This window comes from Coenobita brevimanus, chromosome 67 (genome assembly GCF_032717465.1).
Source record: "Coenobita brevimanus isolate Jiangsu-jjx chromosome 67, ASM3271746v2, whole genome shotgun sequence".
Lineage (NCBI taxonomy): Eukaryota > Metazoa > Arthropoda > Malacostraca > Decapoda > Coenobitidae > Coenobita > Coenobita brevimanus.
In genome coordinates this window covers 31178634-31206287 of record NC_137020.1, presented here as the reverse complement: position 1 = coordinate 31206287, position 27654 = coordinate 31178634, and the positions used below count along the sequence as shown (strand labels likewise).

The 27654-nt window shown below is 40.6% G+C and overlaps 1 protein-coding gene across 1 annotated transcript; it reads left to right on the top strand.

Annotated features, from left to right (window-relative positions):
* The first annotated feature begins 1677 nt into the window (after positions 1–1677).
* On the top strand, positions 1678–27654 carry LOC145405600 (uncharacterized). The gene is made up of 15 exons (XM_080276926.1): positions 1678–1773; positions 3656–3770; positions 5812–5988; positions 10563–10666; positions 12428–12591; positions 14386–14607; positions 15447–15614; positions 16941–17049; positions 17777–17888; positions 19573–19723; positions 20392–20547; positions 21214–21380; positions 23413–23567; positions 24598–24846; positions 27526–27654. Exons 1-15 carry the CDS (start codon positions 1693–1695, stop codon positions 27652–27654), a joined length of 2259 nt encoding a protein of 752 aa, XP_080133052.1. The 5' UTR covers positions 1678–1692.

The following is a 27654-nucleotide window of genomic DNA, read 5'->3' as shown; positions in this document are numbered from 1 at the left end:
AAAAAGGAATTTCTGACAGAAATGAATATTAGAATCAAATTAATCACACTATAAAACACTGAAAAATGAAAATTTTAAGCTTCAGTGTGAGTTAGGTGTAATTCTGGAAATTTGCCAAAAATTTACTTAATTTGGAAATTTCAGTAATTATAGGCCTAGACACATACACACAGCCTATATATATGTTTAAAATAGTTTAACATAAAATGTATAATTGACAGTATATGTCAAAACTGTCAAGTTAACTTTTACATTGCAACTGAAACATAACATTGGCACAAATTAAAAAAAAAAAAAAAAAAGGTCATTTCATGATGATGAATACAACATAATACTTAAAGACTTCAACAACATAATTTTAATGATATTACACTTTACATTAACAAGAAAGTCACGGTACATACCTGGTAAAAGATAAGTATACAGGGCTGTTGATATCACTCCGTGCATACGACACCGGCGCAGGTGTAAGCCGTCATCTCGGCACCTATCCACTTAAGTCGCCTTTCCTCATTGGCTGCAAACCGGTAGAAGTGTACCCCACTTCCAGTTTTCTGCCTTGTCTTACAGCCGAAGGCACAGCAGTGGTACGGCATTGTGGAATCTGCAATTCTCTCTCTCTAGACTTCCGATAATTTGCCGTCCAATGTAGCGTGGTAAACAAAAGTCACATGACTCGTGACGTCACATAGAAAAGCTCTATACGCTAATACTAGCTGTCTATCCTCTCTCCACATGGCCAAACCACCTCAGTGTATACCGTATATCATAACGCTTTCTATCACATCCACATTCACACCACAGGTCTCCTTCACTTCCTCATTTGTCAGTCTGTCTCTCCATGAGACTTCACATTCTCCTCTCAAATAAATCATTTCCACTGCTCTCACTCGTGTCCTTCCAACAAAGTCCAAGCTTCACTTCCACACAGTAGGACTGGTATCACAATACTGTCATGCAGTGACTTTTGTACTTCCATGCTCAAATCCCTGTTCCTTATTTTTGCCTTCAAAGAACCAGCAACCTTTCTTCCCTGTTGTACCCATTCAAGCACTGCATCCTCTAAACTTCCATCCCTTCTCATCACACAACCCAAGTACTTAAACTCGCCCACATTTTCCATTTCCTCATCCAGCCTCACTGTACGTTCAGTGACTTCACTTCTCTCAAAGACCATGAACTTTACTCTTCCCTACATTCACCTTTAGATTCCATTTCTTACACACACTCCCAAACCCATTCACCAAGCCTTGCAATTATTCAAATTACTACGCGTATGTGAAATTCGTATTGCCAGTTCAACGTTTTTGTTAAATCTGGCATGTTAAAAAAAAAAAAAAAAAAAAACTTCGGAGAGAAAATTCATTATTACTGCCCCCCATCGTAACTCACTTGTTTTCAATTCATTGTTGGTGGGTTTTTGGTTAATTTCCAGCAATGTGATTGATATTTGCCAAATGAGACAATATAGATTATAGGTAAATATAACAACAACACTGCTTGGCTTTGTTGACGCGTGATGTTTGTTTATGTTTTGGTTGTATGAGAGCAGCTCATTGGTAGGGTGAAGGCGGACGTGTTATTGTTCATGCACAACCACCACAAGAACAGAAACAAGATCCCATTATTATATTAACTGAACTTGCCCTCCCCACATCTGTTTGGTAATACCAGACATCTGACAAAGTAAACATGGACTTCAATGAGGCTTACGATGACACCAATACTTCCTTGGGTTTGGCTGCTCGCATGGGACACGTCCAAGTGGTGAAGGTGGGTACAAGTAACCTGTATCAAATTTAATTATGCTCAGGCTAGAGTATAGAAAAGGTGCACTACTAGGAACCAAAAGGGTCAATTTTCGGTAGTATACATCACTCGATCCAGGAAATCTGATACAACCATGCTGTAGACACGTTCTTTTGAATCTATTCCACTATTAATTTGTTTTTGGAAATATACAGTAGACCTAACGTGAAAATCCTATATTTAATTACCTTGGATCTCCGCTGACGTCTGCCAGTAGCTGGTCATATTTAATGTTCCTAATGTGCATTTGTTACGTTTGAAAGCTGGCTGTCAAACACAGGTGAGGTTAGGTTGGATTAGATTAGGTTTGGTTAAATAATTGAGTTTCACATTTGACACGAGATGCTTCGACACGTCCAGTTGGGGTGATGGTAAACAACACTGTCAGACACTGAGATTGTCAGTAAACATTGCCATGGGCAATGTGGCCACTTTCTTAACTATCCTACCGTAAGATAGGTATATTTTGCCTTTGATAGACCCAATCTCCAAAATGAATGATTTCCTCAATAAATGAAGCTCATATTCAAATCACACTAAAATTGACCAGAAAATGTATACAGTACCGGTATATATTTTTTATAATCGAGTGAACAATTGAAAATTGACCATCAGAAGTTCTCCGATCGGTTAGGTTTGGTGTGTAGCTAATTCCCTGAAAGAAAAATACTCGTACAAGCACAGAATACCTGGTGATAGGGTACTGAAGAGAAATAGTTATTAATCTCATTCCAGTCTGTAATTGATCTGTTTAATGTGGGATTGTTCTATAATTAGATCTCATCAGTGCAAACAACTTTTCCTAATTGACTCCATTGGAGATCAGTAATAAAGGAGATTGAGAACTTTTTAAACAATGAAAGCAGGTGGCAGCAGGATAAGAGTCGCATTATTTATTCCAGCTAGTCACTGGCAGAGTTGCTAGCATCTTAGTTTTGCCATGGCCTCTGTGAGCAATAGGCATCCTCCCATGGCCGCTCTTGTTTTCAAGAATGTGAGGCAGATAATTAATGTAGGCCAATATACTTACTTGTTTTGACAGGACTGAATTGTTCAGGGTTTTGTTTAAGTTGAGTGGGATGTAGGTAGGTTAATGCCAAAAATGACTAACAGGCTACTTCACTTTTCTTGGAGGAGGGGGTATCAAGAGAATGGTTATTTCCAACAGAAATGAAGGTAAAAAATTGGATGAATCACATAAAAAAGGAAAAATTGAGTATGGGATGAAATGAGAAATTACTGAGACATTGCTAATAACTGTATAAATTGAATAGTGAACTTAATAACTTCAGTCTCCATTAGTTGAGTGTAATTCCAAAATACTGTAATACTAAATTTCTCTTGTTGCAGCAAGTAATAATTTACCCAGGTGCATGCAAATTTCCTGTAATTGACTGTAGGCTTAGTAGCAAAAAAGAACATAAAAAGGGGAGCAATCTGTGGTAGGTGGTGCAACCATCATTCACTCAATAGCGCTGTCTGCATCTTTCTTCACCTTTATCATTCTTTTTCTGTTTGCCCTCTTCATTCCTGTTTCTTCCATCTTGCCAATCACTTTTTATTACTCTTCTTTCCTTTTCAGATGGCTTTACATTGAGTGACAAGCCTAATGGTTTCCTGTAAGCCAGGAAACCATTTATAATGATGAGTGGTAACCATATAATCAATTCATACACATTACCTACATGTCAGCAAGTGGGTTGGCGGAGGGTTAGTGCCCCTCCTTGTAAAACAACTGACTCAGAGACAGACGGCCACCCTTTATGAGATAATGGCATCTGGTTTTAGATAGACGGATAGAACTTAAAGGTAGAAGTGTAGCTATAGTGTTTTTCTTTTGTTGCAGGAGCTTTTACATGCTGGTCATCCCACCGATGGCCATGACAATCGTGGTTGGACGCCGCTGCACGAGGCCGCAAGTCAGGGCCATGAGGAGTGTGTGCGGCTCTTGGTCATGGCAGGTAAGAGGCCGGCCTTTCTTTTAATCCAGTCAAACCAATGATCTACAGTAGCCTTCCTAATACTGTATCTGGACTGATAGTGCTAAAGCCTGTACGATTACTGTCCATGGAATTTCCTAATATCTGTACTAATAGAGCCAGAGCTGATGCCAATGCTGTAAGTGGAATACACGAATAATGTAGTACAGTACTGTACTGTACTGTACTGTACTAACCCCCAAACCTTCCATAAATGGCAAAATAGCCCCACAGTTATTGTAACCTTCAAGAGCCCAATAAATTAATACAAGACATGAAAATAAAATATAGACACAGTATAGTGATCATTATACAGTGCAGGCTCTTTATTTGATAGGGTTGCCTCAAGTGAATACCTATTGCATAATGAATTATCGCATAACAAGGATGCTGTAACATGGGTTTAACAGGGTTAGGGAGGGTGACCTCGATCGCAAATCGTAAAATAACCCTCCCAAAAAAACCCTTTGCCACTCACCTGCAGTTTGTCCTATGCTGGTATGAATCACCACCAAGGGTCCCCCCCCCTTCTCAGGATGGGGGACAGTTGGAGGGTCTGGATGACCACTCCACACAAAAAGACACAGTATCACTTCATTAATGTTGCTCACACCACTATTTGTTGAGCACTTGCACCTTTATTTGGCAGTAACACTGGTGTTCCATTGGCCTTTTGTGAACAAAATAAAACAAGAGGCAATGATCACAGCCAGTATAAAACTGGGTAGGCATCTTTGCTCAGTCAGCTGTGTAGAGGCCCAGAAAAGGGATGATGGTTACGTGAGGTTGACACAATTTTCAAGTTACAAGTTTTAAATTTCCACATGCAAAAAAGTATCACTTCACTTAATATTGCACACTGCACTGTTTGTTAAGCACTTGCACTGTTATTTGGCAGTAACAATGATGTTCCAGTGGCTTTTCATGTACAAAATAGAATGAAAGGCAACGATCACACCCAGTGTAAACACAGGGCAGCCATTTTGGCTTATGTGCGTCACAGCATCTGCACGAGATTATTGGAGGTGGCCTGAAAATATCGTTGTTGCAAAATCACAGTTAATTTTTTAACTTTGTACCAAGACAGAGTATGACTCTTTAATTATCGTTGTATCTATCTATCTATTGCCAGACGCCTCCATCCCGTATGGGGTGGCCACAAACAAATCACCTCCACGTTGCCCTGTCCCCCGCCATTTCACTGCCCTGCTCCTAACTCACACCCCCCTCTCATGTACCTTTCCACTCCATCCCTCCATCTCATCCTTGGCCTCCCCCTCCCTCTCCCCCCCTCGACCTCACTCACATACACTCTCTTCGTTAGTCTTTCACCCTCCATCCTCTCCACATGGCCAAACCACCTCAGTGTGTTCCTCATAACGCTTCCTATCACATCCACATCAACACCACAACGCTCCTTTATATCCTCATTCGTCAGCCTGTCTCTCCATGTGACTCCACAGGCTCCTCTTAAATAACTCAGTATTCAAGAGGAAGTGATGACAATTTTAGGCCAGTTAGAACAAAAGAGGGTTTAGTAAGAAACATGAGACAGACCCCAGTTTTCCATCGCCATAGCTTGTCCCAGATATTTGTCCTTTGTGGTTTATTTCACATAGCTCGATGGTAGAAAAAGATGACGCTACAGCTTCACATCGTTCACATAACACTTTTTGTGACAAGCATCATACTCTACTGTTAACCTGTTGCAACAGCTCAGCTTTCAGGGTGAAGAGATGGCAGTTATTATTATCATACTGAAGTGTTAATTTATACCTGCGAGCCAGCAATCAAGATGAAGAGATGGCAGTTGCTTGTATCATATTTTAGTGTTGATCTATTGCTACAACTCAGCATTCGAGATAAAGTGATAGCAATTACTGTCATCATATTAGGCTATAGCGTTAATCTGTATTGACAGCTCAACATTCAATATGTAGAGATGGCAAATTTAGGCCAAGTTGGAGTAAAAACAATGCAACTTTAGTCATGTGTTTAAATATATGTTTCAATTCCCCTGCAGAAGATAGGGAGATAGAGGCCTTGACGTTTGATGGCGTGACGGCTCTGTATGAAGCAGTGGTGGGGCATCGTGCATTGGGTAGGGAGGGGCCAAGTGGGGCTGTACAGGCACTACTGCAGGCAGGAGCTGATCCAAACATGTCAGAGGGGGACCCATGGTCTCTTCCTCTGCCTAAAGGTCAGTCAGTATCAAGGGTCTTGGATGACCATCTGTCTGTTTATTTATGTCCTCAGTATCTGTCTGTTTCAGTCTGTGTGAATGTATTTATGTATCTGTCAGTCTATCTGTCTGTCTATATACTGGATTATATACTGCATATATATATATATATATATATATATATATATATATATTTTTATGCGTGGAAGAAGGAACCAAAGGCCATGAGCCCACAATAACAGTTCCCTCCAAGAGAAAAACAAAATACAACAGAGAGCCAACTTCAAGATCTGATCATTGCGAGATGCCTGGACACACTGCGTTTGAAACACTGGAGATCATAGGAAGCAGGAAATACAGACAGAGGGAGACAGTTCCAGAGTTGACCTGTTGCATAAATGAGGACTGGGAGTAACGGTTAACTCTTGCATTAGAGAGTTGGACAGAAAAGGGATGAGAATTTGCTGCTAGATGGGTGCCATGCGCCCATCATAGAGGTGGAGGAATGCATACAGACAGTTCAGAGGAGCAGTGACCATTAAAGTAGCGATAGAAAAGAGATAAAGATGCAACAGTGTGCCGAAGAGACAGAGGTTGAAGGGAGTCAGTAAGAGGAGGAGAGTTAATGAGATGAAAAGCCTTTGGCTCCACCCTATTGAGAAGAGCTGTATGTGGGGAGCCTCCCCACACATGAGAGTTGTACTCCACACAGGGGCGGATAAAACCCCTGTATAGAGTCAACAATTGTGCAGGGGTAAAGAAGGAACGGAGTCGGCTTAGCACACTTAATCTCTTGGAAGCAGATTTTACAAGAGATGTAATATGATCTTTCCAAGATAAGTCCCGAGTAAATGAAACCCCAAGCATGTTCAAGGATGATGCAGGATTAAGTTGAATATTATTAAACATTAGTGGGTATACATGTGGAAGATTTTGTTGGGTTGATAGGTGTAAGAACTGAGTCTTAGATGCATTAAAAACAACCAGATTATTTTTACCCCTGTCAGAGATTCGAGCCAAGTCAGACATTAGGTGTGCCATAGCCTCATCCCTTGTTTGTTGAAGTAACTGCTGGGATGGGCGTTGCGGGAACCGAAGGGAAAGGTGAAGGGTGGAGTCATCAGCGTATGAGTGGATAAGGTTAGATGTACAGCTTAGAAAGTCATTGATGAATAAAAGGAAGAGAGTTGGTGATAGGACAGAGCCCTGAGGAACACCACTGTTGATAGATCTAGGAGAAGAACGATGGCTGTCTACAACAGCAGCTATAGAACGACCAGAAAGGAAGCTAGCGATGAAGGCACAGATAGAAGGATAGAAACCGTAAGAGGGCAGTTTGGAAATTAAAGATTTATGCCAGACTCGATAGAAAGCCTTTGAGATGTCAAGTGCAATGGCAAAGCTTTCGCCAAAGTCCCGAAAGGAGGATGACCAGGAGTCTGAAAGGTAGGTGAGAAGATTGCCAGTGGAGCGTCCCAGAGGAGGGAAGGATGATGAGGTAAAGTTTTTAGAAAGGTTTTTGGCAAGGTGCCAGAAGGATCGGGAAGAATTCGAGTTGGAGAGCTGAGAGCATTTAGTACGGATGAAATTATTTTTAGCAGAGCGAAGAACAGACTTAGCACGATTCCGGGCAGAAACGTAAAGATGATGTGATTCAGGGGTGGGTTGGCTCCGGTACCTTTTGTAGGCCCCCTCCTTGTTGCGGACAGCATTAGAACAAGCGTAATTAAACCAAGGCTTTCTTGCGTTAGACGAAGGATACAAGAAAGGAATGTATGCTTTCATGCCTGAGAGAATAACCTCTGTAATGCGCAAGGCAAACTCAGATGGCTCCCGGCCATGGAAGCAATAATCATTCCAGGGAAAATCAAAGAAGTACTGCCTGAGGGCCTCCCAATCCGCGGCTCCAAAATGCCACAGACGACGATTCCCTGGAGGGTCCACAGGCCGTACCAGAGTGATAGGACAGGTTAAGGTGATGAGGTTGTGATCGGAGGAGCCCAACGAAGAGAAAAGATTAACAGTGTAAGCAGAAGGATTAGTTGTAAGGAAGAGGTCAAGTATACTGGAGCTCTCTCCAAGGCGGTCTGGGATACGGGTAGGGTACTGTACCAGCTGCTCTAGGTCATTAAGGATAAAAAAGATGTAGGCTTGTTCACCGGGTGGATCAGTGAAAGGAGAGGAGAGCCAAAGGTGGTGGTGAACATTGAAATCTCCTAAAATGGATATTTCAGAGAAAGGAGAAATGGATAGAACGTATTCCATTGTAGAAGTAAGATAGTCAAAGAATTTTTGATAGTAGAATTAGGGGATAAGTAAACAGCACAGATATATTTAGTCAGAGAATGACAGGAAACCCGAAGCCAGAGTGTGGAGAATTCAGAAGAATCGAGTTCAGGAACACGAGAGCAAGATAAGTCGTTGTGTATATACAGTATACACCACAGCCACCTTTGGCTTTGAAATGAGTATAGAGAAAGTAGGAGGATACAGAAAAGGGTTTGCTGTCAGTTGCCTCAGACAGCTGAGTCTCAGTTAGAAAGAGAAGGTGAGGTTTAGAGGAGAAGAGGTGGTGCTCAATAGAGCGAAAGTTGGAGGAAAGGCCGCGAATGTTGCAGAAATGAAGAAGTGAGTCAGTGGTTCCAGGCAGCTCAAGTCGTCACCGGGAGAGGGGCGGAAGGTGGGGGCATTTATGGTTCTCCCCCCGGGGACTCCGAAGCTGAGTGTTGAGATGCCATGATTTTTTTTAATTTTGGAAAAGGAAGTGTAGTGTGTACTGTGCATGTAGTTTGGTGTAGAGAGTTAGAGAAATTTGTGTTGGAGAGCATGCTGGCCTACTCTCTGTGTAACTGAGACACTGAAAAAGTTCAGCAAAGGGGGATGATCAGGAACTAGTCCTGAGGGCTGATGAAATGAGAGCTCCAGCACACTGTCATCAGCTTTCCATCCACCTTGGGAGTACTGCCCTGCTTGACTGGTGCTACAGTCTACTCCTCTGAAATATATATATATATATATATATACAATATCATCATCATCATCATCATCATCATCATCCAGTCCTACATTGCCCCATGAGGAGCATAAGAGCCCAGGGCTAGGCAGATTGGTCCTGACATTTAAGATGAGAGTGACCAGCCTCACTCATCCCTGAGTGGCATTATGTGAGCAGTAAACCCCAACCATCCCTTGGATATAAACCTACACAGGCTCAATCCGATTAGGGCCCCTTAATTACCCGCTAAACCACCAGGTTGGTTTAGTGGGTAATTATTGCGCTCCAATCGGATTGAGCCAGTGAAGGTTTATATCCAAGGGTTGGTTGGGGTTGATTGCTCATGTAATGCCACTCAGGGATAAGTGAGGCTGGTCACTCTCATCTTAAATGTCGGGACCAACTGGCTAGCCCCGGGCTCCTACGCTTCTTATGGGGCAATGTAGGATTGGATGATGGATGGATGGATGGACCACCAGGTGCCAAAATTTGGTTATATGGGTACCATCCAGCATAGTAAATGGTTCCTGGTGTACAAGAAACCATTTGGCTTGTCACTCAATGTAGAGTCACGTGTAGGCAGAAGGAAAGGAATCAATGAAGGAAAGAAAGACAGAAGAGGCATATTTGTTTATAGCCAGATGGCTTAATCCCACAAGGGGTGCCCACAAACAAATCACCTCCATATCACCCTGTCCTCTACCATTGGCCTGGTTGCCCTCCTTCCAAGTCACACACATTCCTCCCATACATCACTTCATCCCTTATCTCATCATCCTTTTTCACCACCACCTCCCTCTCACTCATCTACACTCATCTAGTCAGTCTCTAAATCTCCTTCGTGCTCATGGGGCAGTACTGTATTGATGAATATTTTTATTTTTTGCCTAAGATGTGTAACTGATGGCTTGTTTATACCTTTGCCTTCATTCATAAAATTATTTTCAGTTTCTACCAGAATGCATTATTGAGAATAGAAAAGTGAGTGACTAGTCAAATGGTTTCCTGAATCCCAGAAAACCATATACTATGCAAGGTGGTGAGACCAATGATTCCTGGATAATGTGTTAGGTTTCCCAGCCTAATGGAGCCTGTATGGGTTCCATCTGAAGTGTGATTGGGGTTTACTGCTCATAAAATGCCACTCAGGGGATAGTGAGGCTGGTCACCTGTGCCATAAAGGCCAGGACTGAATAGTCTAGCTCTGGGTCCCCATCCTCTTGTTTATATGGGGCAAATTGGAATTGATGATGATAATGTTGATTAGAAAAGACTTTTCAAATAGAAGCGGGTGAAAGGTTGTATATTCATGTGTGAGCATTGTACATCCTGCTGAATATAGCTACATATGATATGAGACTGTTGTTCATCTCAGTTGTTTTGATATTACACTGATGTTCATCTCCATTATTGTTTTGATGATACAGTACTATAGTCATGTCATTCTTGAGAGAGAGAGAGAGAGTGTGTGTGTGTGTGTGTGTCTGTGTCTGTGTGTATTTCTAGTATGTATGCATATATGTATGTATGTATATGTATTTGTGTGCATGCAAGCATATGTGTATTGCTGCAACTAGGTTTTATGTATACATTACAGCCATAGGAAACATTGCATTGGTACGACAGCTGCTTGAAGGTGGCGCCAACCCCAATGTGGAAGAGAATGAGGGTGGCACCGCATTACACACAGCAGTGGAATACGTAAGTGCTCAGGTTTTATACATACATATATATATATACTGTTGTTTGCAGATAATATTGTGTTGTTGAGTGAAGACGAAGGGGAGCTGCAAGCCTTGGTGGATGAGTTTGGGAGTGTATAAGAAACAGAATCTAGAGGTGAATGTAGGGAAGAGTAAAGTGATGGTCTTTGAGAGAGGTGAAGTCAGTGAATGTACAGCAAGGTTGGATGGTGAGGTATTGGAAAATGTGAGTACGTTTAAGCACTTGGGTAGTGTGATGAGTAAGGATGGAGGTTTGGAGGATGAAGTGCTTGATAGGGTACAGCAGGGAAGAAAGGTTGCTGGTTCCTTGAAAGCAGTGATAAGAAACAGGGAAGTGAGCATGGAAGTGAGAAAGTTACTACATGACAGTATTGTGATACCAACTGTAACATATGGAAGCGAAGCTTGGACGTTGTTGGAAGGACACAAGTCAAGAGTGAGAGCAGTGGAAATGAGTTATTTAAGAGGAGCCTGTGGAGTCACATGGAGAGACAGGCTGACAAATGAGGATATAAAGGAGCGTTGTTGTGTGGATGTGGATGTGATAGGAAGCGTTAGGAGGAATACACTGAGGTAGTTTGGTCATGTGGAGAGGATGGAGGGTGAAAGAGTGACGAAGAGAGTGTATGTGAGTGAGGTGGAGGGGGGGAGAGGGAGGGGGAGGCCGAGGATGAAATGGAGGGATGGAGTGGAGAGGTATATGAGAGAGGGGTGTGTGAGTTGGGAGCAGGGCAGTGAAATGGTAGGGGACAGGGTAACGTGGAGGCAATTTGTTTGTGGCCACCCCGAACGGGATTGAGGTGTCTGGCAATAGATATATATATATATATCTGCAAGTTTGTATACTTCACTGTTTCAGTGCAGTGACATATTTGGGAGTAGGCTGTAGCTCCATCCAGTCAGGGTTAGTACTAGCAAGAGGGTTAGGAAAGCTGGGGCTCCTATTTCATTAGCCCTCAGGACTAACTCCTGACCACCTTCCTCTAATTACCTTTTTTTTTTAGGATGTCACTGACATGTAGAGTAGGCCAGCATATACTCTCAGACACATTTCTCTCTCTATCTCTTTTACACTACATGCACTGTACATATGACATATTGTACCCTACTACAACACAGGGGTTGTCACCAACAAGAGCATGCAACTGGAAAACTTTTCTGTCACTCCTTAGTGGCAGATTTTATTCTGCTTAGGAGAGACTCTATTTGGAAGGGGATAGATAAAAGACCCTTTATACTGCAGACATTTTTTAGTTTATTCTTGCTGTTTCCATATGATTTTACTAAGCTTAGGGGAGACTTTTTGTTTGGGAGGAGATAGATATAAGGTCGCTATTGATGCAGTAACATATTTCTTTTTCTAGTTTATTCTTGCTATATTTTTTAGGTTATTCCTACTATCTCCATATGATCTTAGTCAGCTTAGGAGAGGCTTTTCTGTTGGGATGGGATACATATCAAACAGTTCATTAATCTCTTCACTGCTAGAGGCACTTAATGATTTATCACTGAAGTTTCAGACTTCTTCTCTATTCATAAATGGGGAAAAAAGGGTCATGTGCTGTAATCCTTTGACCACCCACTCCAGGATGGAGACATCAGACTATAGATAGATAGATAAATAGGTGGGGTGAATGGATGGATGTTGATGTTTGGTTGTAGTTCTGTTAAAATGAGAAATATGTTAACTGTACTCATCAGAGCTAATTGGAAATTTGTGATCATCATATAACATCAGGGTTCAGTGGAGGAGGTTGCACTGCTTCTGAGTTATGGGGCAGACGTCACAAAGGAGGGTTATGCTGGACAGACACCCCTCCACACACTCATGCTTCGCTACAGCAGCCAAGATGAGCACATCCTTGACCTTCTCCTCGAGCACAAATCTGATGTCAATGCAAGGTTGGATGCCTGTGATCATACGTACACAGTACTCGCATAAAAATGACAGCATGCTTCATTGTAAGAAATTTTCGTTTGTACTGAGGTTTGCCATGGTACAATTGTTTTCTTTGGACTCACAACTAAAGCAAATGCCAAGACCAGCTAATTTCTTCCCAACAATTACTGGAAGGTTTTGGGAAGAAAGATACTTGAGATGTGTAATAAGATCTGTAATGATATGAGAGTCTCAGCTTGGACTTTGACACAGTTAACAGTCACTTACAAAAAAAGATCCCCAAATGACTGTACTTGTTGCTGAATGTTTCCTGCTTAAAAGTGGTGATTATGTGTTTCATTATCAAGCCCGTAGCCACACTTCACTCTCTTGGTAGTACCTCCCAAGGTTGATGGTGTACTACCTTTCCTCTGATTTCATGCAAGAATTTTACAGTAAGACCTGATTGTACTGTACATTGAGGCCCATAAATACCACTGCGCTAGAGACTTGCCTGACAGTACCTTATGTGTTGTAAGGATGTCTGAGTTTGCTGGTGTGGGAGTAAGAAGTGATATAGGACTGATATTGATGATATTGCTGACAGAGCCATCCCCACAACACACCAGGTATTTTCCAGTGGATTGGAGGAGCAGCACTGTACGGTACATGGGCCATACTGTACAGTATGTAACATTAGGATCCTGTACAGTAATTTTATCATAGAATTTCATGGTAAGGCTTATTATATATAAGATCAGGATCCTCAAATTTTATCCAAAAATTATTTTTATACAGTAAGGGTTTATTATACAGGTGTCCTAGGGGGAAAGGCCATAACTTTGGGAAATTATGAGGAAATTTCAAGGAAATTATCCTTTATCAACATATGTCAGTATTTAAGCCATCACAGAGCTAGTTACTGATGTTGTTGTGGGGTAAAATAACCTCTGTGGTAAGTCACCCATAAGGTCATCAGTAACTGCAGCTCCATAACAGTTGAGATCTGTACCCATGGTGATATAACTTTTTTTATATATTTATTTTTTAATAACTTATAGTTCCCTCATCTACCATTCCCCACTGTTTTGCCCATTCCTCCAGAAACACCCTGTATGTATAGCCAAAGCAACAAGTATCTTCCCAGTTCCATGTTCAGAAAACTTACAACTGGCAAAATACAGGTACAATGAAAAATCTTATCTCTACTGTTGCATTTTTCAGATGGTTTGTTTCTTCTGTGTATTGGTCAGACTTTGGGAAGATACTTGTCTCTTTCTGTACTTCAAGATCCTCTAATTCTATCCAAGAATTTTATATACTCTACTGTTAGGTTCCATTATGTGCCAGGGATGTATTCCAAAATATCACTTTTTTTTTTTTTCCATACAAATGATAATGTAAATTTAGGAGGAATAGATGAATCACCTGAGGTATCAGTAGAATTTCAGTTGGCGTTTTTTCTGTGGAATTTCATGGAGAGAGACACAAATGAAGAAGAAAATAATATTGTGGGGCTGATGTGGATGTGAGTAAAATGTCAAGAGAAGTACTTTCAGATAGTTTGGCCATGTGGATAGAAATTGAAAGAATAACTAGCAGAGTGTATGTGAGTGAGGAGGAGACCAAGGATGAGATGGAGGGATGAAATGGAGGGATATAAGAGAGAGAGGGAGGGGTGAGTTGGAGGGAGGGCAGATAATGGCAGAGGATTAGGTGACATGGAGACAGTTTATTCGTGGCCACCATTCACGGGATTAAGACATCTGGCAGTAGATAGATAGATATATAGACATAAATTTTGCATCATTTTCCAGGGACGGTGATGGTACAACTCCTCTGATGCTGGCAGTACAGAAGGGCTGGAAGCGTGGAGTCTGGAAGCTGCTGGAATGTGGGGCAGATGTAAACTTGACTACTTCTGCTGGTGTCTTGGCATTGCATTTTGCCGTGGAGTTCCCTAAACGTGGAAGCAAAGCATGGAGGATGATGGTGCTCAAAAGGGAGGATGTAGAGGAATGCAAGGAAACTGATGTGAAGTAAGTTCTTGTTATTGGTTGATGAATTGATAGATGAGATAATAGAATACAGAAGAAGATAGGGAGACTGGTGTATGGTATGAACTCATTTTTAGATAGATAGATGGATAGATAGATTAGTTCATGAAATGCAGCAGAAAGGATGTAAAGGAGGAAGGAGAGACAGATGTACAGTACTGTAAATGCTCATTGAAGATAATTATAAACATAGATATATAGATGGACAGATCAGTAAATGGATGGAAGAGGATATGGAGCAAACAAGATGAAAAAGAGGAAGGGGAGATCAGAGTTCAGTATATCCTCATTGTGAGTCACTCATTAAGTTGACTTTCTTTTTTGTTGTCCACCCTTTCAATCTGATGCCTTATGCTGAAAAGTTTTCCATATGCTAAGTAAGTTGAAATAGGCAATGAAATACAGTATGCCATCGGAGCAAAAAAGGCCTTCAGTATTCAAGCTTCGCATCACAAGTTATAGGCGCACATCATTTATTTTTTTCATGACAGGCCCTTTTAACTGAGCATGGTATTGATAGTTACCCCATATTTATGCTTTCTCTTGTTTGTGGGTCCTACCTCACCCTATATTTAGGTAGGAATTAAGCATTAGGATGATGATGATAAAATTATTATATTGATACTGTAATTATGATGATGATACTGTAATTATGATGATAATGAATGTGGTGGTGATGGTGGGGCGATGACAGTGATGATGTTGGTTGTATTGGTGGTGGTGGTCTTACATGTGACATAGGCTACAGTTATGCTTTACAGTATAGTACTGTACTGATACTGTTGGTAAATAATGAATCTCATTATTTTCTAATTTTTCAGGGAAGCTGTGTTAGAAGTGGAGAATGACGAGGAAGACACTGAACTCTTAGAGAAGCTTCTACCATTAACATCGAAAGAGCTGTTTATTCCTGAACCATTGGATCCAGCAGAGCTAGTCAGAGTCGTATGCAGTTACAGCCTCTACCACTTGGGTGTGCAGTGGGAAAGGTGAGTTTAGTTCAGTTGCAACACAAAATGTAACTCACAGTCAGTCCAATGTTGTCAGTTTGCTTTCACCTGATGGTACTAGGCCATTCCTAGAACTTGATGTCATGATTGCTTGAAGATTGATGAGACTTAGTTATGAGGTAGCAGTGACTCACCTTGGTTGCTTATCAGATCAGTCCTCCAGAGTGACTGCAAATGACATCAACTGAGCTGAAAGAGGTTAGGGATCTTCATGAAATTTGAACAAAAGCACTGCACAGTATATCCCAGAACCTGATGTGCCAACTTTAGAAGGTGATTCCTGAGTTCATTCAGTGACATAATTGTATTATTTTGTGAACATATGTCAGATTTGCAGCAGTTACTGAGTACAGGCTATTTAAATATGAATAATGATAATGGAAAAAATAAACCATTTCCACTCCATGTTACTGTCTTCTATGCTTGTAATCATTTTTTTTTTTTTTATATATATATACAACAGAGGAAGGAAAAACAAATGAATTAAAAAATAATCAATACACCAGATTACTGGTGCCCTCCATTCATAGGAAATCCATAACAGGTGGACTTGAACAGCTGTAGGTTGAAGTTTATTGGGAAACAAGTCTGTGGAAGCAAGTTTCAAAGAGATGCTGTTTGGGAAATAAAAGATCTTTGATAGGCAGAACTTCCGCAACGTGGCAGTGTGACATTCCAGTCATGAGTGCTACCAGGTGCCCGTGTAGCACGGGAAGGCATGGAGAGGTGACACAATGGATGCAACTTTGTCTGAACATTTGCCATAAAAGTATCTGTAAAATAATGCAAGGGAGGCAACATTCCTTCTTATGTGTAGGGGAGGTAGTTTATTTGTAATAGCAGGGTCATTAATAATTCTAACAAAATGTAATTACTGTAACATAAACAATAATCAGTCAATACACTGTGAACTATTACACCAAAATATACAGCAAAAATAGAGTATAGAGGATGTAGCATGGGGTAGAAATGCATAATTTCTCTTAATACTATTTCAGATTTAAATGCCTTTTATTCCATAAACATTGTAAATGCAGCATATTTCATAAACCATTTATGCCTGAGAAGTACCTGAGGAATCACCTTCTGAAATTAGTGCTTCATGTACTGGAACACCTGAAGAGGAGTCTTCATGTGGTGGCTCTGTGCACCCTGGGTGGAGCAGCTGTGGCATCCAGCCAGGAGCCAAACCTCTTCGTATTTCCCCGCACCTTGCCATGGGAAGGGTCCTGGTTGGATGCTGATGAGGCATTGTCTACCACAAGGGAGTGCCAGATCCTTATGAAGTGTATGCATAATTTACAGGTTCAAGTGCCTGAAGATACTGATTGATGCAGGAATCCCAGCTGATCAGTTCCTGCAGAATGTCAGCAGCTCCATAGTGGACCCAGAGGATGTCAGATTGATCCAGCAGGTATTGTTGCTTTTTATTCTTTTGTTTGTTGCTCCAATTACTCAGCTGTGAAGATTTTTTTTTTTTTTTTTTTTAGCTGGTGGAGTTCAATGTAGCTTTCATTAGCCCTTTCATTGCCAGAGTCTGTCCAAAATTAAATAGAAAGTAATGGATTTATTGTAAGAAATTGGTGATGTAATTATGTTTATTGTTGTTGGGGTGTATTTCTTGTGTAATGTCTGTCAAGGGAAAGTGAGACAGGTTACCGTTGCCTTAAATGTAGGGATTGAGTTGCCAGGTCCTGAGCCCCAGTGTTCCTGTTTTTATGAGGCTAAATGGGATTGATGATTAATTCTTCATACATCACATCTCAGTTTACAAAGAAAGCTAGACAAGCAGTGTTGCTAGCTGCACCCCTTTTATTCTGACATGCCCTAAGATTGCCATCTCTTGAATGTTGAGTTGCAACAATAGATTAACATAAGAGTAGGATGCTAGTTATGAATGAATGGTAGGGAAAGGATGTAGAGCCATAATAATGTCTTTTTCTGCAACTCAGCTACATGAAATAAGATGCAAAAGGACAGAAATCTAGGCCAGGTTAAGGTGAAAAGGATATAGTTAGTGGGGTTGCTACATCCTCCATGCTGAAGTGTTCTCACAATAGCTTCCTGGTTTCGTTCTCACTTACTGATGGCCATAGGAATGGTTTTATTTGCCTAATTTATCATCTTGCGTTTCGTTGCAGGCACCCGTACTGGTGGACATTGGGTCCAGTGTGGACACTCCTCTGTCTTTTCTTCTCTCCCAGTGTCTCACACAGAAAGTGGTTGAGATGGCTAAGTACATGATTGATAACGGTCAGTTTAAACATCGTTAGTAATAAGTCAAGGTTTATGTTTATCATGTAAACCCTTTTAGTCAGATGACATACTGTACAGTATACAGTACATCCTGCTATATCCAAACATCCAGTTCCTAAAAACCTCCTCTTTTCAAAGTATTTTTTTCATGCAGAGTTGGGGTGTTGAGATCATTTGTCTTCACATAATGCATATTTGAAGACAATATTTATTTTTGTACAAGTGTAGCAACAGATGACTTAATACTAATACTGAACAAGATGCTTCAGTGTGTTTATTGTTGATGCTGCTTGGCCAAACAGTCTCAAGTCCACAGTAAATTTCAAAACAATTCCCTATTCATTACTTCCATGGTTTCCTATACACCAGCCTTACCAATATCCCCAAATTTTCAGCATCATTTGTACTGGTTTGTAAAAAGTTGATATTTTAGAACACATCGCTGACATATAACAAGAACTTTACTATTTTTGCTCTAATTTGGCCTAAATTTAGTATCCCCATTTTGAATGCTGTATTCTAACAATAGATTAATACTAGGATGTGATGCTAGTCACTAAGGAGTGCCATGGAAAGGGTGTAGAGTCATTTTTTCTTTTTTTTCCCCACAAAGCTGCATAAAATAAATTGCAAAAAGATGAAAATCTGGGCCAAGTACAGGTGAAAGAAGTAAAACTGTCTTCTTGTTTCATGATACTACTTCATCCTAAGTGTATATGGGAAAGAGGGTGAGGAAATATTGATAATAATGGGTATGTAGTGAAAAGTGTGCAGCGTGTGGCGGGGAGGACATGAATGTGGTGCAACCCACATTTGTTCTTTATGTTACTGAAACCTGCCTCACCTCATTCTGAATTGGGAAAGAAGTTCAGGGGAATAAAAGCAATAATGGTCATTTTATTATATTTTATTTGATATGTGGACGTTGAAAATTGTGCCATGTGTCAGGGAACAACATGGATGTAGGTGGGGGAGCTCACCATCCACTCACTCGATGTAGTGCTGCTCTCATGTGTCTGCCCTTTCCTCTCTTCCATCCTTCTTTCCTTCCACCCTCTTCTGTCTTTCTCTCCTTCATTCTTTCCTTGTCCTTCTGCCTACGGGTGACTTTACACTCCCTCTTCTCTCTTTCTTTCCTTCATTCTTTCCTTTTCCTTCTGCCTGTGGGTGACTCTGCACTGAGTGACAAGCCAAATGGTTTCCTGTACACCAGGAAACCATTTACTATGTTGGGTGGTAACCATATAGCCATATTTTGGCACCTGGTGGTTTAGTGGGTAATTATTGTGCTCCAGTCGGATTGAGCCGGTGAAAGTTTATATCCAAGGGGTGGTTGGGGTTGATTGCTCATGTAATGCCACTCAGGGATGAGTGAGGCTGGTCACTCTCATCTTAAATGTCGAGACCAACTGCCTAGCCCCAGGCTCCTACACTCCTCATGGGGCAGCGTAGGATTGGGTGGTGGATGGATGGATGAAAATTGTGCCGTGTGACAGGGAACAACATGGATGTGGTTCACCCAGTATATATTCTTTCTCTGAATCCTACCTCACCCTATTCTGTAAATCAGGATTAGCATCAGGGAAATGATGATGATGTGTTTTTATGTAATTTGTGTGTAGTTTGATAGTGTTGATGATGAGTTTTTATATATTTTTTTTTGTATTGACAATTGTGTCAGGGAGCAGCGTCAATGCAGTGCATCCCATGAGTCTGCCACCACTGATAGCCGCTATTCGACACCAGCGTGCACCGTATTGTCATGGCACACCCAGCTTCGAGATCCTCCACTATCTCATCCACCAGGGTGCTGACATTATGTACAAAATAAGGTATATGTCATTTTGCATGTTATTATCAGTCATCTTCTCATCAGTCTGCAGCTGCCTTCACTTTCATTTGCTCATTTTACAGGACACCAGCCTCCAAATTCTCCATTACACTATCCAGCATGGTGCTGACATTATGTACTATTGCAGACAGTAATGTTGATCAATTTTTTCTTAAAGTAGTTAAACTCGCACAGTATTCTGAAACGATTGTTGGGTTCTGATGATTGCAGTACTAGATTTGTCATTTCTCACAGTCTCATCTTTTATCATATGGATGTGGATCGATGTTAGTGCTTGAAATAGTACAAGACAACATGTGCGCCATTTTCCACCTCATTCTTGGTCTTCCTCTCCTCATGCTGCAAATAATTTCACTTCTGAATATTTTCAAGACATACCAAGTCTCATGATTAAAACCTGTGTTTTTCCTAGCCACCCTGTGAAATTCATTTGTCAGTATGGAACATTCACAATGTTATATATGCCTGACTTTTATCTTTGGTTACATACACTCTCTGAGCCAATCTCTATTTTTAATGCAGACTGTTTCAGCTATATTTCTCTGACTTTTGTTTTTGGTACCATACTCTCTCTAGTCAGTCTCTTATTCTAATGAGAACTAGCTGCACTATATTTCTCAGACTTTTTCATTGGGTTTATTCCACCAGGGAGAGTGATGTCCTGCCAACAGCCCTTCACATATCATCTCTGTTCAACCCTGCAGCGTACTTCCAACTGCTGCTGTCTGGAGTCCCTGCTCACACCATCTACACCCATTCCACACTTGTTGCTCTCAGTGACAGCTACAAAAACTCTTGGGCAAGGTAAATTATTTTTCACCCCCTCCCCCCCTTTTTTTTTTCTCTCTCTTTTCCTTTTTTTTTCCCAATAGCTCTAGGCATAAGTTTTAAAAGTCAGTTCCTTAATGCCTAGTAGCCCTACTATGTATCATACACTGTCTTGCACCTACATGATGCCTCCGTACCATGTGTTTTAAGAAATTTCCTCCTTGTTTTATGATATATGCCCCATGTACAGTATTTATTTCTTATGATGCATACCTTGTGTTTCTGTGGACTTATTGTATTTTTTACTTATGATCTATACCATGTGTTTTTGTGGATTTATTGTACTTTTTTTCTTATGATGTATACCCTGTTTTTCTTGGATTTACTGCCTATTTTTCTCATGATGTATACCCAGTGTTTTTGTGGATTTATTGTATTTTAAAGATGTATTCCCTGTGTTTCTATGAATTTATTTATTTCTTATTTATTTTTTATGGTCAGTGCCTGATATTTTCTATTTTTTTATGTTTTTTTTGGTGTATTTTTGTTTGTATTTTTACCAAAAATTGCCTAGCCCCGGGCTTCTACGCTTCTCATGGGGCAACGTAGAATTGGATGATGGATGGATGGATGTATTATTATTATTATTATGATATGTACCCTATATTTTCATTGATTTATTGTATTTCTTCCATCCTGCAGGCTTTATGCATACCCTCTGTTCCCATGGCACGTCATCTCGTGGCTCAACGTGCTCGATCACTTCATCCCACAGCTGCCCTCAGACACACGACTCCTATTTGAGAAGGAAGGCTTCATTGATGACCCTGCCCTTAAGGATGCCTGGCAGGAGCTGGATGTCAGGATTGGTTAGTTTATACATGGCGTGAACTGTAGATGGGAGTACTTTTCCACTTTTGCCGGATTCAGTACAGTAGACCTTTGCTTTACCATTGACTTATATGATCCTTGCTTATGTGATTGTAACATTTTATCATTTTTTTTCTTTTTTCTTCATAGTCACTATGATGCCCAAAATCTTGTACAATCATTTTCTTGCCTATGCAGTCAAGACAATGCTAATTTTGTTACAGGGTCAGTTTTCAACAGTGCATCTCAGTTGTTAATGGTGGGCATGCTCTGATACAGATGCAGTGTTTTAATAAGGATAATGATTGGATATCTGGAGAGGTTAGATCATACTTCCTGATCTGGAGAGGTTAGATCATACTTCCTGATCTGGAGAGGTTGGATCATACTTCCTGATCTGGAGAGGTTGGATCATACTTCCTGATCTGGAGAGGTTGGATCATACTTCCTGATCTGGAGAGGTTGGATCATACTTCCTGATCTGGAGAGGTTGGATCATACTTCCTGATCTGGAGAGGTTGGATCATACTTCCTGATCTGGAGAGGTTGGATCATACTTCCTGATCTGGAGAGGTTGGATCATACTTCCTGATCTGGAGAGGTTGGATCATACTTCCTGATCTGGAGAGGTTGGATCATACTTCCTGATCTGGAGAGGTTGGATCATACTTCCTGATTTGGAGAGGTTATATCATACTTCCTGATTTGGAGAGGTTGGATCATACTTCCTCATCTGGAGAGGTTAGATCATACTTCCTCATCTGGAGAGGTTAGATCATACTTCCTCATCTGGAGAGGTTATATCATACTTCCTGATTTGGAGAGGTTGGATCATACTTCCTGATCTGGAGAGGTTGGATCATACTTCCTGATCTGGAGAGGTTGGATCATACTTCCTGATCTGGAGAGGTTGGATCATACTTTCTGATCTGGGGAGGTTTGATCATCACCATAGATGTGTTTTGTTTCCTGGAGGGTCCATTACAGTAAGTAAAGCATGGCATCATTCTTTTTAGTGTATAATAACCTCCCAGGAATGAAAATAATTCTTCACCAGTGATAAAAGTGTGGTATAGAATTCCTGGGGGAAATAAATTCAGACTAAAGAGTACTTTGAGAGTAGAGAGGGCCATTGCTGAGGGAAGCGAGATAATACAATTACCTGTATATAAACCTGTAATTACCTGTATATAAACGTTATTAAAGTAAACAAAGTGTCATTTGGGTGGCACAAGTGAAAAATAAAAAGCACAATCTGTTACTTCCAGCTAGATATGGCACCATTCCATCATCATACTTACACTTGTTTTTCAAGCTTGCCTAGCGTCAGTGAATCAACTTGTATTTTCTGATATTATGGAATATTTTGTAATTTCATTTTTCATCTTTTTACAGTCACTGCATTTTTAATGTAAGAACAAAATGTTCTGAAGATTATTTTAGGAATAATTTTGCATTTCTTCCTGATTACTTACGTTGCAGGGGGGGTGGGGATGATTACATATAATATCCTCACTGACTCAGTTGCAATGGGGATTTAACCCCCCCAGCCCCTTCAGGATCTATGCCCTTGGGAAGTTTATGTTTGCCACTACATTAGTGAACAGTGAAAGTCAACTAAGGCAGGAAGGCTTCAGTATATATCTATATAATATATATTTTATATATGTTATATATAAAGCAACTTCATTGCTGATTTTTTTTTTTCCCCCCAGGCATCGACTTAATATGTATCGTGATGCCCAACAGTCCTCATATATGCCAACAAGTATGTCTTCATGTGGAACATCTTCAGTGATAATAACCTCTGAACTTCGTCACTGAATATATGCAAGGCTTTCTCATTCAGGGCTGGTGTAAATGTATCAGAGGAGGTGCTTTTATGATACGGTACAGAGTGTCATTGAGCATTGTGGAAGATCAGAAGATGTTTTAATGAATTCATATAAAGAAGCAGTTACCTGCCCCAGTCTAGGATTGAACTCATTTTCTTTAAATAGCAAACCACCTCACAAACCACTTGCCAACCAGGTTCACCAAAGACCCTGCTGCAGCTGAGTTTGTTGAGTGTTCGACGCAGTATAGGGGAGGCTAGAGGCTGGAAGGGACTTCTTGATGCGCTGGATCAACTCTCCAGTCAAGTTCATCTTCCACAGACAATCATTAACCTCCTGCACTTCAGACAGGTAAAGAAACAGTAATACTTTGTCTCAAATGAGACATCTTGGGTCAGAGGGGCAACCATATCAAATCATCATTTTTGTAATTTGCAGTTAAAGTTGAGGTAAGTGCTGGGAATGAAGATAGGTCATGACTGTATAAAATTTGTAATTAATTTGAAGCTTAACCATTTCTCTGTGTGGCAGTCAAGTTGTTGTTGTTTTTGTGCTACCCCAGTCTGATTGAGCTGACCCATCAACTGCAGGCAACCACCTGCCCTGCAGGGCTGTCCCGTGCAGTGAGATGATGTTCCCATGTGGCTAACAGTGTCACTTGACAGCAAGGTGTGGGGATTAATGCGGAGGTTTGGTTCTTGGGTGGATGCTGCGTTTGTGTCTCCAACCAGTTAATAGGGGCACCATCGTGGAAAGGTGCTAGGTGACCAGTCAACTTTCATTGGTAGCATTATAGGATTGGAAAACTTGCAGGCACCACATAGGAGTTGAATCTTTGCAGAGCCTTCTCTCCAAGTGGGGCATTCTAACTCTAAGTAGAAAAGAGGGACAGGAGAGTAATAATAAAAAAGCTAGTATACATTATGAGAAGCTCTGTGCAAAAACTCTGAAGGTGCCACACTCAGTAAACTGAGGAAATGGAAGCTAGACCATTTTTTCTTCTTCTTTTTTTATCCATGAGGTGCACTATGGAGGAACTGTGAAGGTGCCTTGTGCCCAAAATTCCATGGTCTATCCTCCATTTTTTTCTGTTTTGATTGTGGGCTTATAGCCTGAACAGGGTGATTCGTATATAATGCTCCCCTTAGTGGACCATTTCTCAAGTGTTGCAGGGATGGTCCAGTCAGCATTATGAGTGTCTACCTAACATCATTTGCTACTCTCACTGCTGCACCCACATCCAGACCAGCAGACTGAACCATCCTCACAACATGCATGATACCAATACGAAAGTTTATAGTTAAGGACTGTTTTTGAACCATCCCTTGTATTGAAGTTTACCTGTGCCACCTTAGTTGATTTTTTGATTTACTTCCCACAGATCAGCACTTCCTCACTCATCCGTGCTCCCCCACCCAGTTCCATGTTACTCTATGCACAGCCAGATGGTGACAGCAGTGATAGTGAGTCGCTGGTTGCATCTTCCTTTGCTTCAGAGGAGATGGATGTAGAAGAGGAGGAGGATGAGGAGGAGGAAGAGGAGGAGGAGGAGGAGGAGGAAGTTGATAATACAGATGATGAGAAAAAAATTAAATGTGATAATGATGTTGATGAAGAAGGAGGTGATAATGTTGGTGATGATGAAGAAGAGGGAGTTGGTGATAATAATGAAGTGACATGTGGTAGTGGTGGTGATGTACTAAATGGTGATAATGATGAAGGAATGAAGGAAGACAGTGATGAAGATGGTAATGATGAGGAAACTGGTGATGAAGGTAAGAAAAAGGAGCAGGAAGTGGAGAAGGAAGATGGTGTCAGTGATGAAAACAAAATGAACAAGGAAGAAAATGTGGAGGAAGATGATGATAGAGGAAGGAGGAAAAAGTTAAGAAAATCATGAGACTAGAGTGGAAAGAAAAAGAGGAAGAGGTGCTAAACAGGTTTCTTGTTGAATCCTGGAGTCACTGGTGGTCAAGTTGGTAGTGTATGTGCCTACCAATCATCCTGATCTGAGTATTAACCTCGTGGAGGCAAAGATTTAAGAGGGTGCAACAACAGTATGTCCTTTCATGTGTTCTTGCATGTTCACACCCTGCTGATGTACCCTTGATGGGATATACAGACTCTTGCTCACAAACACAGCCACCCCAATGCAATTTCCACATGCATTTCTCAGCCATTCCATAAGCATTTCTCACTCCATACTCCAGAAGGTTTCCACACCTATACCCATGTGTGTATAGGTTATCCAATCTGGATATCTCAGTAAGCCACACCCCCTTTCCCTGGCACCTAAGTTATGGTACGGTTGGCTGGGCTGTAGGCTATCACTTACTGTCTGACCACAGAGCTGCTAAGATCTCATAATAACATTCATTTTGCGATATAAGAATGTTTTAATACCTGTAGATCTGCAGTTATTTGTGCTGCATAATTTTCCCTTACACCACTATACTCGTGAATGTTTCATCAATGGAAATTAATTTCCAAAAAGTAAAGAGAGGCTACAGTAATAAAATTAGAGCGAGAATAAGTACAAGCAAGGTTGAAAAATGTTTGTACCACTTTTTACTTACCGGTACTATATCATTGATTTTTACAGTAACTGTCAAACCAATTCAAGAATAAAGTTAGAATTCTCAGAGGGGAAATTATCTTGATTACCAAGGTCACTTCAGATTTTATGAAAAGTATGGCAGAGCTGAGGTAAATTTTTTGTGCAAAGATTTGTGAGTGCAAAAAAGTTAAGTAAAAAATGGTGTAAACATTTTTCAACCTTTCTTGTACTTATTCTCGCTCTGATTTTATTACTAGCCTCTCTTTAACTTTTGGAAATTAATTTCCATAGACAAAATATTCACGAGTATAATGGTGTAAGGGAAATTTATGTAGCACAAATAACTGCAGATCTACAGGTATTAAAACATTCTTATATCGCACAATGAATGTTATTATGAGATCTTAGCAGCTCTGTGGTCAGACAGTAAGTGATAGCCTACAGCCCAGCCAACCGTACGATAACTTAGGCGCCAGGGAAAGGGGGTGTGGCTTACTGAGATATCCAGATTGGATAGCCTATAGTACTGGGTGGGGCGGGTTATTTCTTCATGATGGAAAGTGGAGTTGCTCAGCCCTGTGGATCACTCCCCCTTCTAGACCCATCAATTAAACACAGGTTTGAACATGTTTAAAAATGCAGCTTACCCATTTCAGGTGAGTGAAAACTGGCCACAGTGCATACAGTACAGTACATATATTCATTATTTCAGCCCTAAATTTGCACACACTTTCTCCCATCTCCCTTTTTGCCACTGTACCTTCCTGTAAAGAAAGAGAGAAGCATATTGTGAGGAGAAAAGGATATGAATGCTTTTTGAGTTAGAAGAAGACTGTCATAAGTTTATAATAAAACTCTGTTAATTACTTTGAGATGTTTGTTTTTATACCAGTTCAGTATTGTGGGGCTGAGTTGGAAGTGAGTGTTAGATAAGTTACCATGAGTGAGGGACAGGAAGTGTCAGGTGTCAGTTCAAACTAGGTGAGTTTCTTTTAAGGCATCACATTATTGCATATGTGAAGCAGGCATTCCTTGCTTCTAAGTATTTCTTGCCCATGTACAGATACTGCCAACACTCAGCTGAGACCTATCTCATCCTGCGCTGCATATCCACACACCCCTGTTTTGGCTACAGTCCACACAGCTGTGCTCTTCTGTCTCTGGATGTATGATGGAATGACAACTTGCACACACATATTTACGCACCACTAACTGGCATGTAAAGCAATGTTGCTGCTGCTAGTACTGTCAAGGATGGCCCGAGGAGTTTGTGATTGGGGGGAGAGCAACGTAGTTGTGACCAACTTGCCGCATATTTGACCAACATATATATATATATATATATATATATAAACTCTGATGATCGGTTCTCTCACATAACTATATATATATATATATATATATATATATATATATATATATATATATATATATATATATATATATATATATATTCCTATGTGAAAGTGCAAGGGGATGGGAGTCCAGGAACTTCCTATAGGTCTTACTGCAAATGAAAATCCGAGTTATGTGAGAGAACCGATCATCAGAGTTATGGCATCAAATGACCCATTTTGTTAATCCCTGCCATTGGTTGACGGATTTTAAACACACACATACACTTATTAAGGAAGCTGCCCCACAAGAGGACAACATACGATGTGTATAGTTACCTATTTACCTAATTCAGTGAAAGTTAAAGTGCATCGTAAGTAATGCATATGAATTCAAATGCCCGATTTGATCATGCAGTATGAAATAAAGCCACACAATGTTTTATATTTTCCCGCGAAAAGAGAAGAGTATGGGAATATAGAGAATATAACAATGTTCATATTTGAGTTCTGTGATACTAAGAGAACAACGATACACAAGGAATAG

Bases quoted from the DNA above. Each gene is read 5' to 3' on its own strand.
- LOC145405600 (XM_080276926.1), top strand. From the start codon at position 1,693: ATGGACTTCAATGAGGCTTACGATGACACCAATACTTCCTTGGGTTTG. The intron at 12,592-14,385 runs GTTGGATGCCTG...ATCATTTTCCAG, and splicing joins AAATCTGATGTCAATGCAAG to GGACGGTGATGGTACAACTC. The intron at 17,050-17,776 runs GTATTGTTGCTT...GTTTCGTTGCAG, and splicing joins ATGTCAGATTGATCCAGCAG to GCACCCGTACTGGTGGACAT.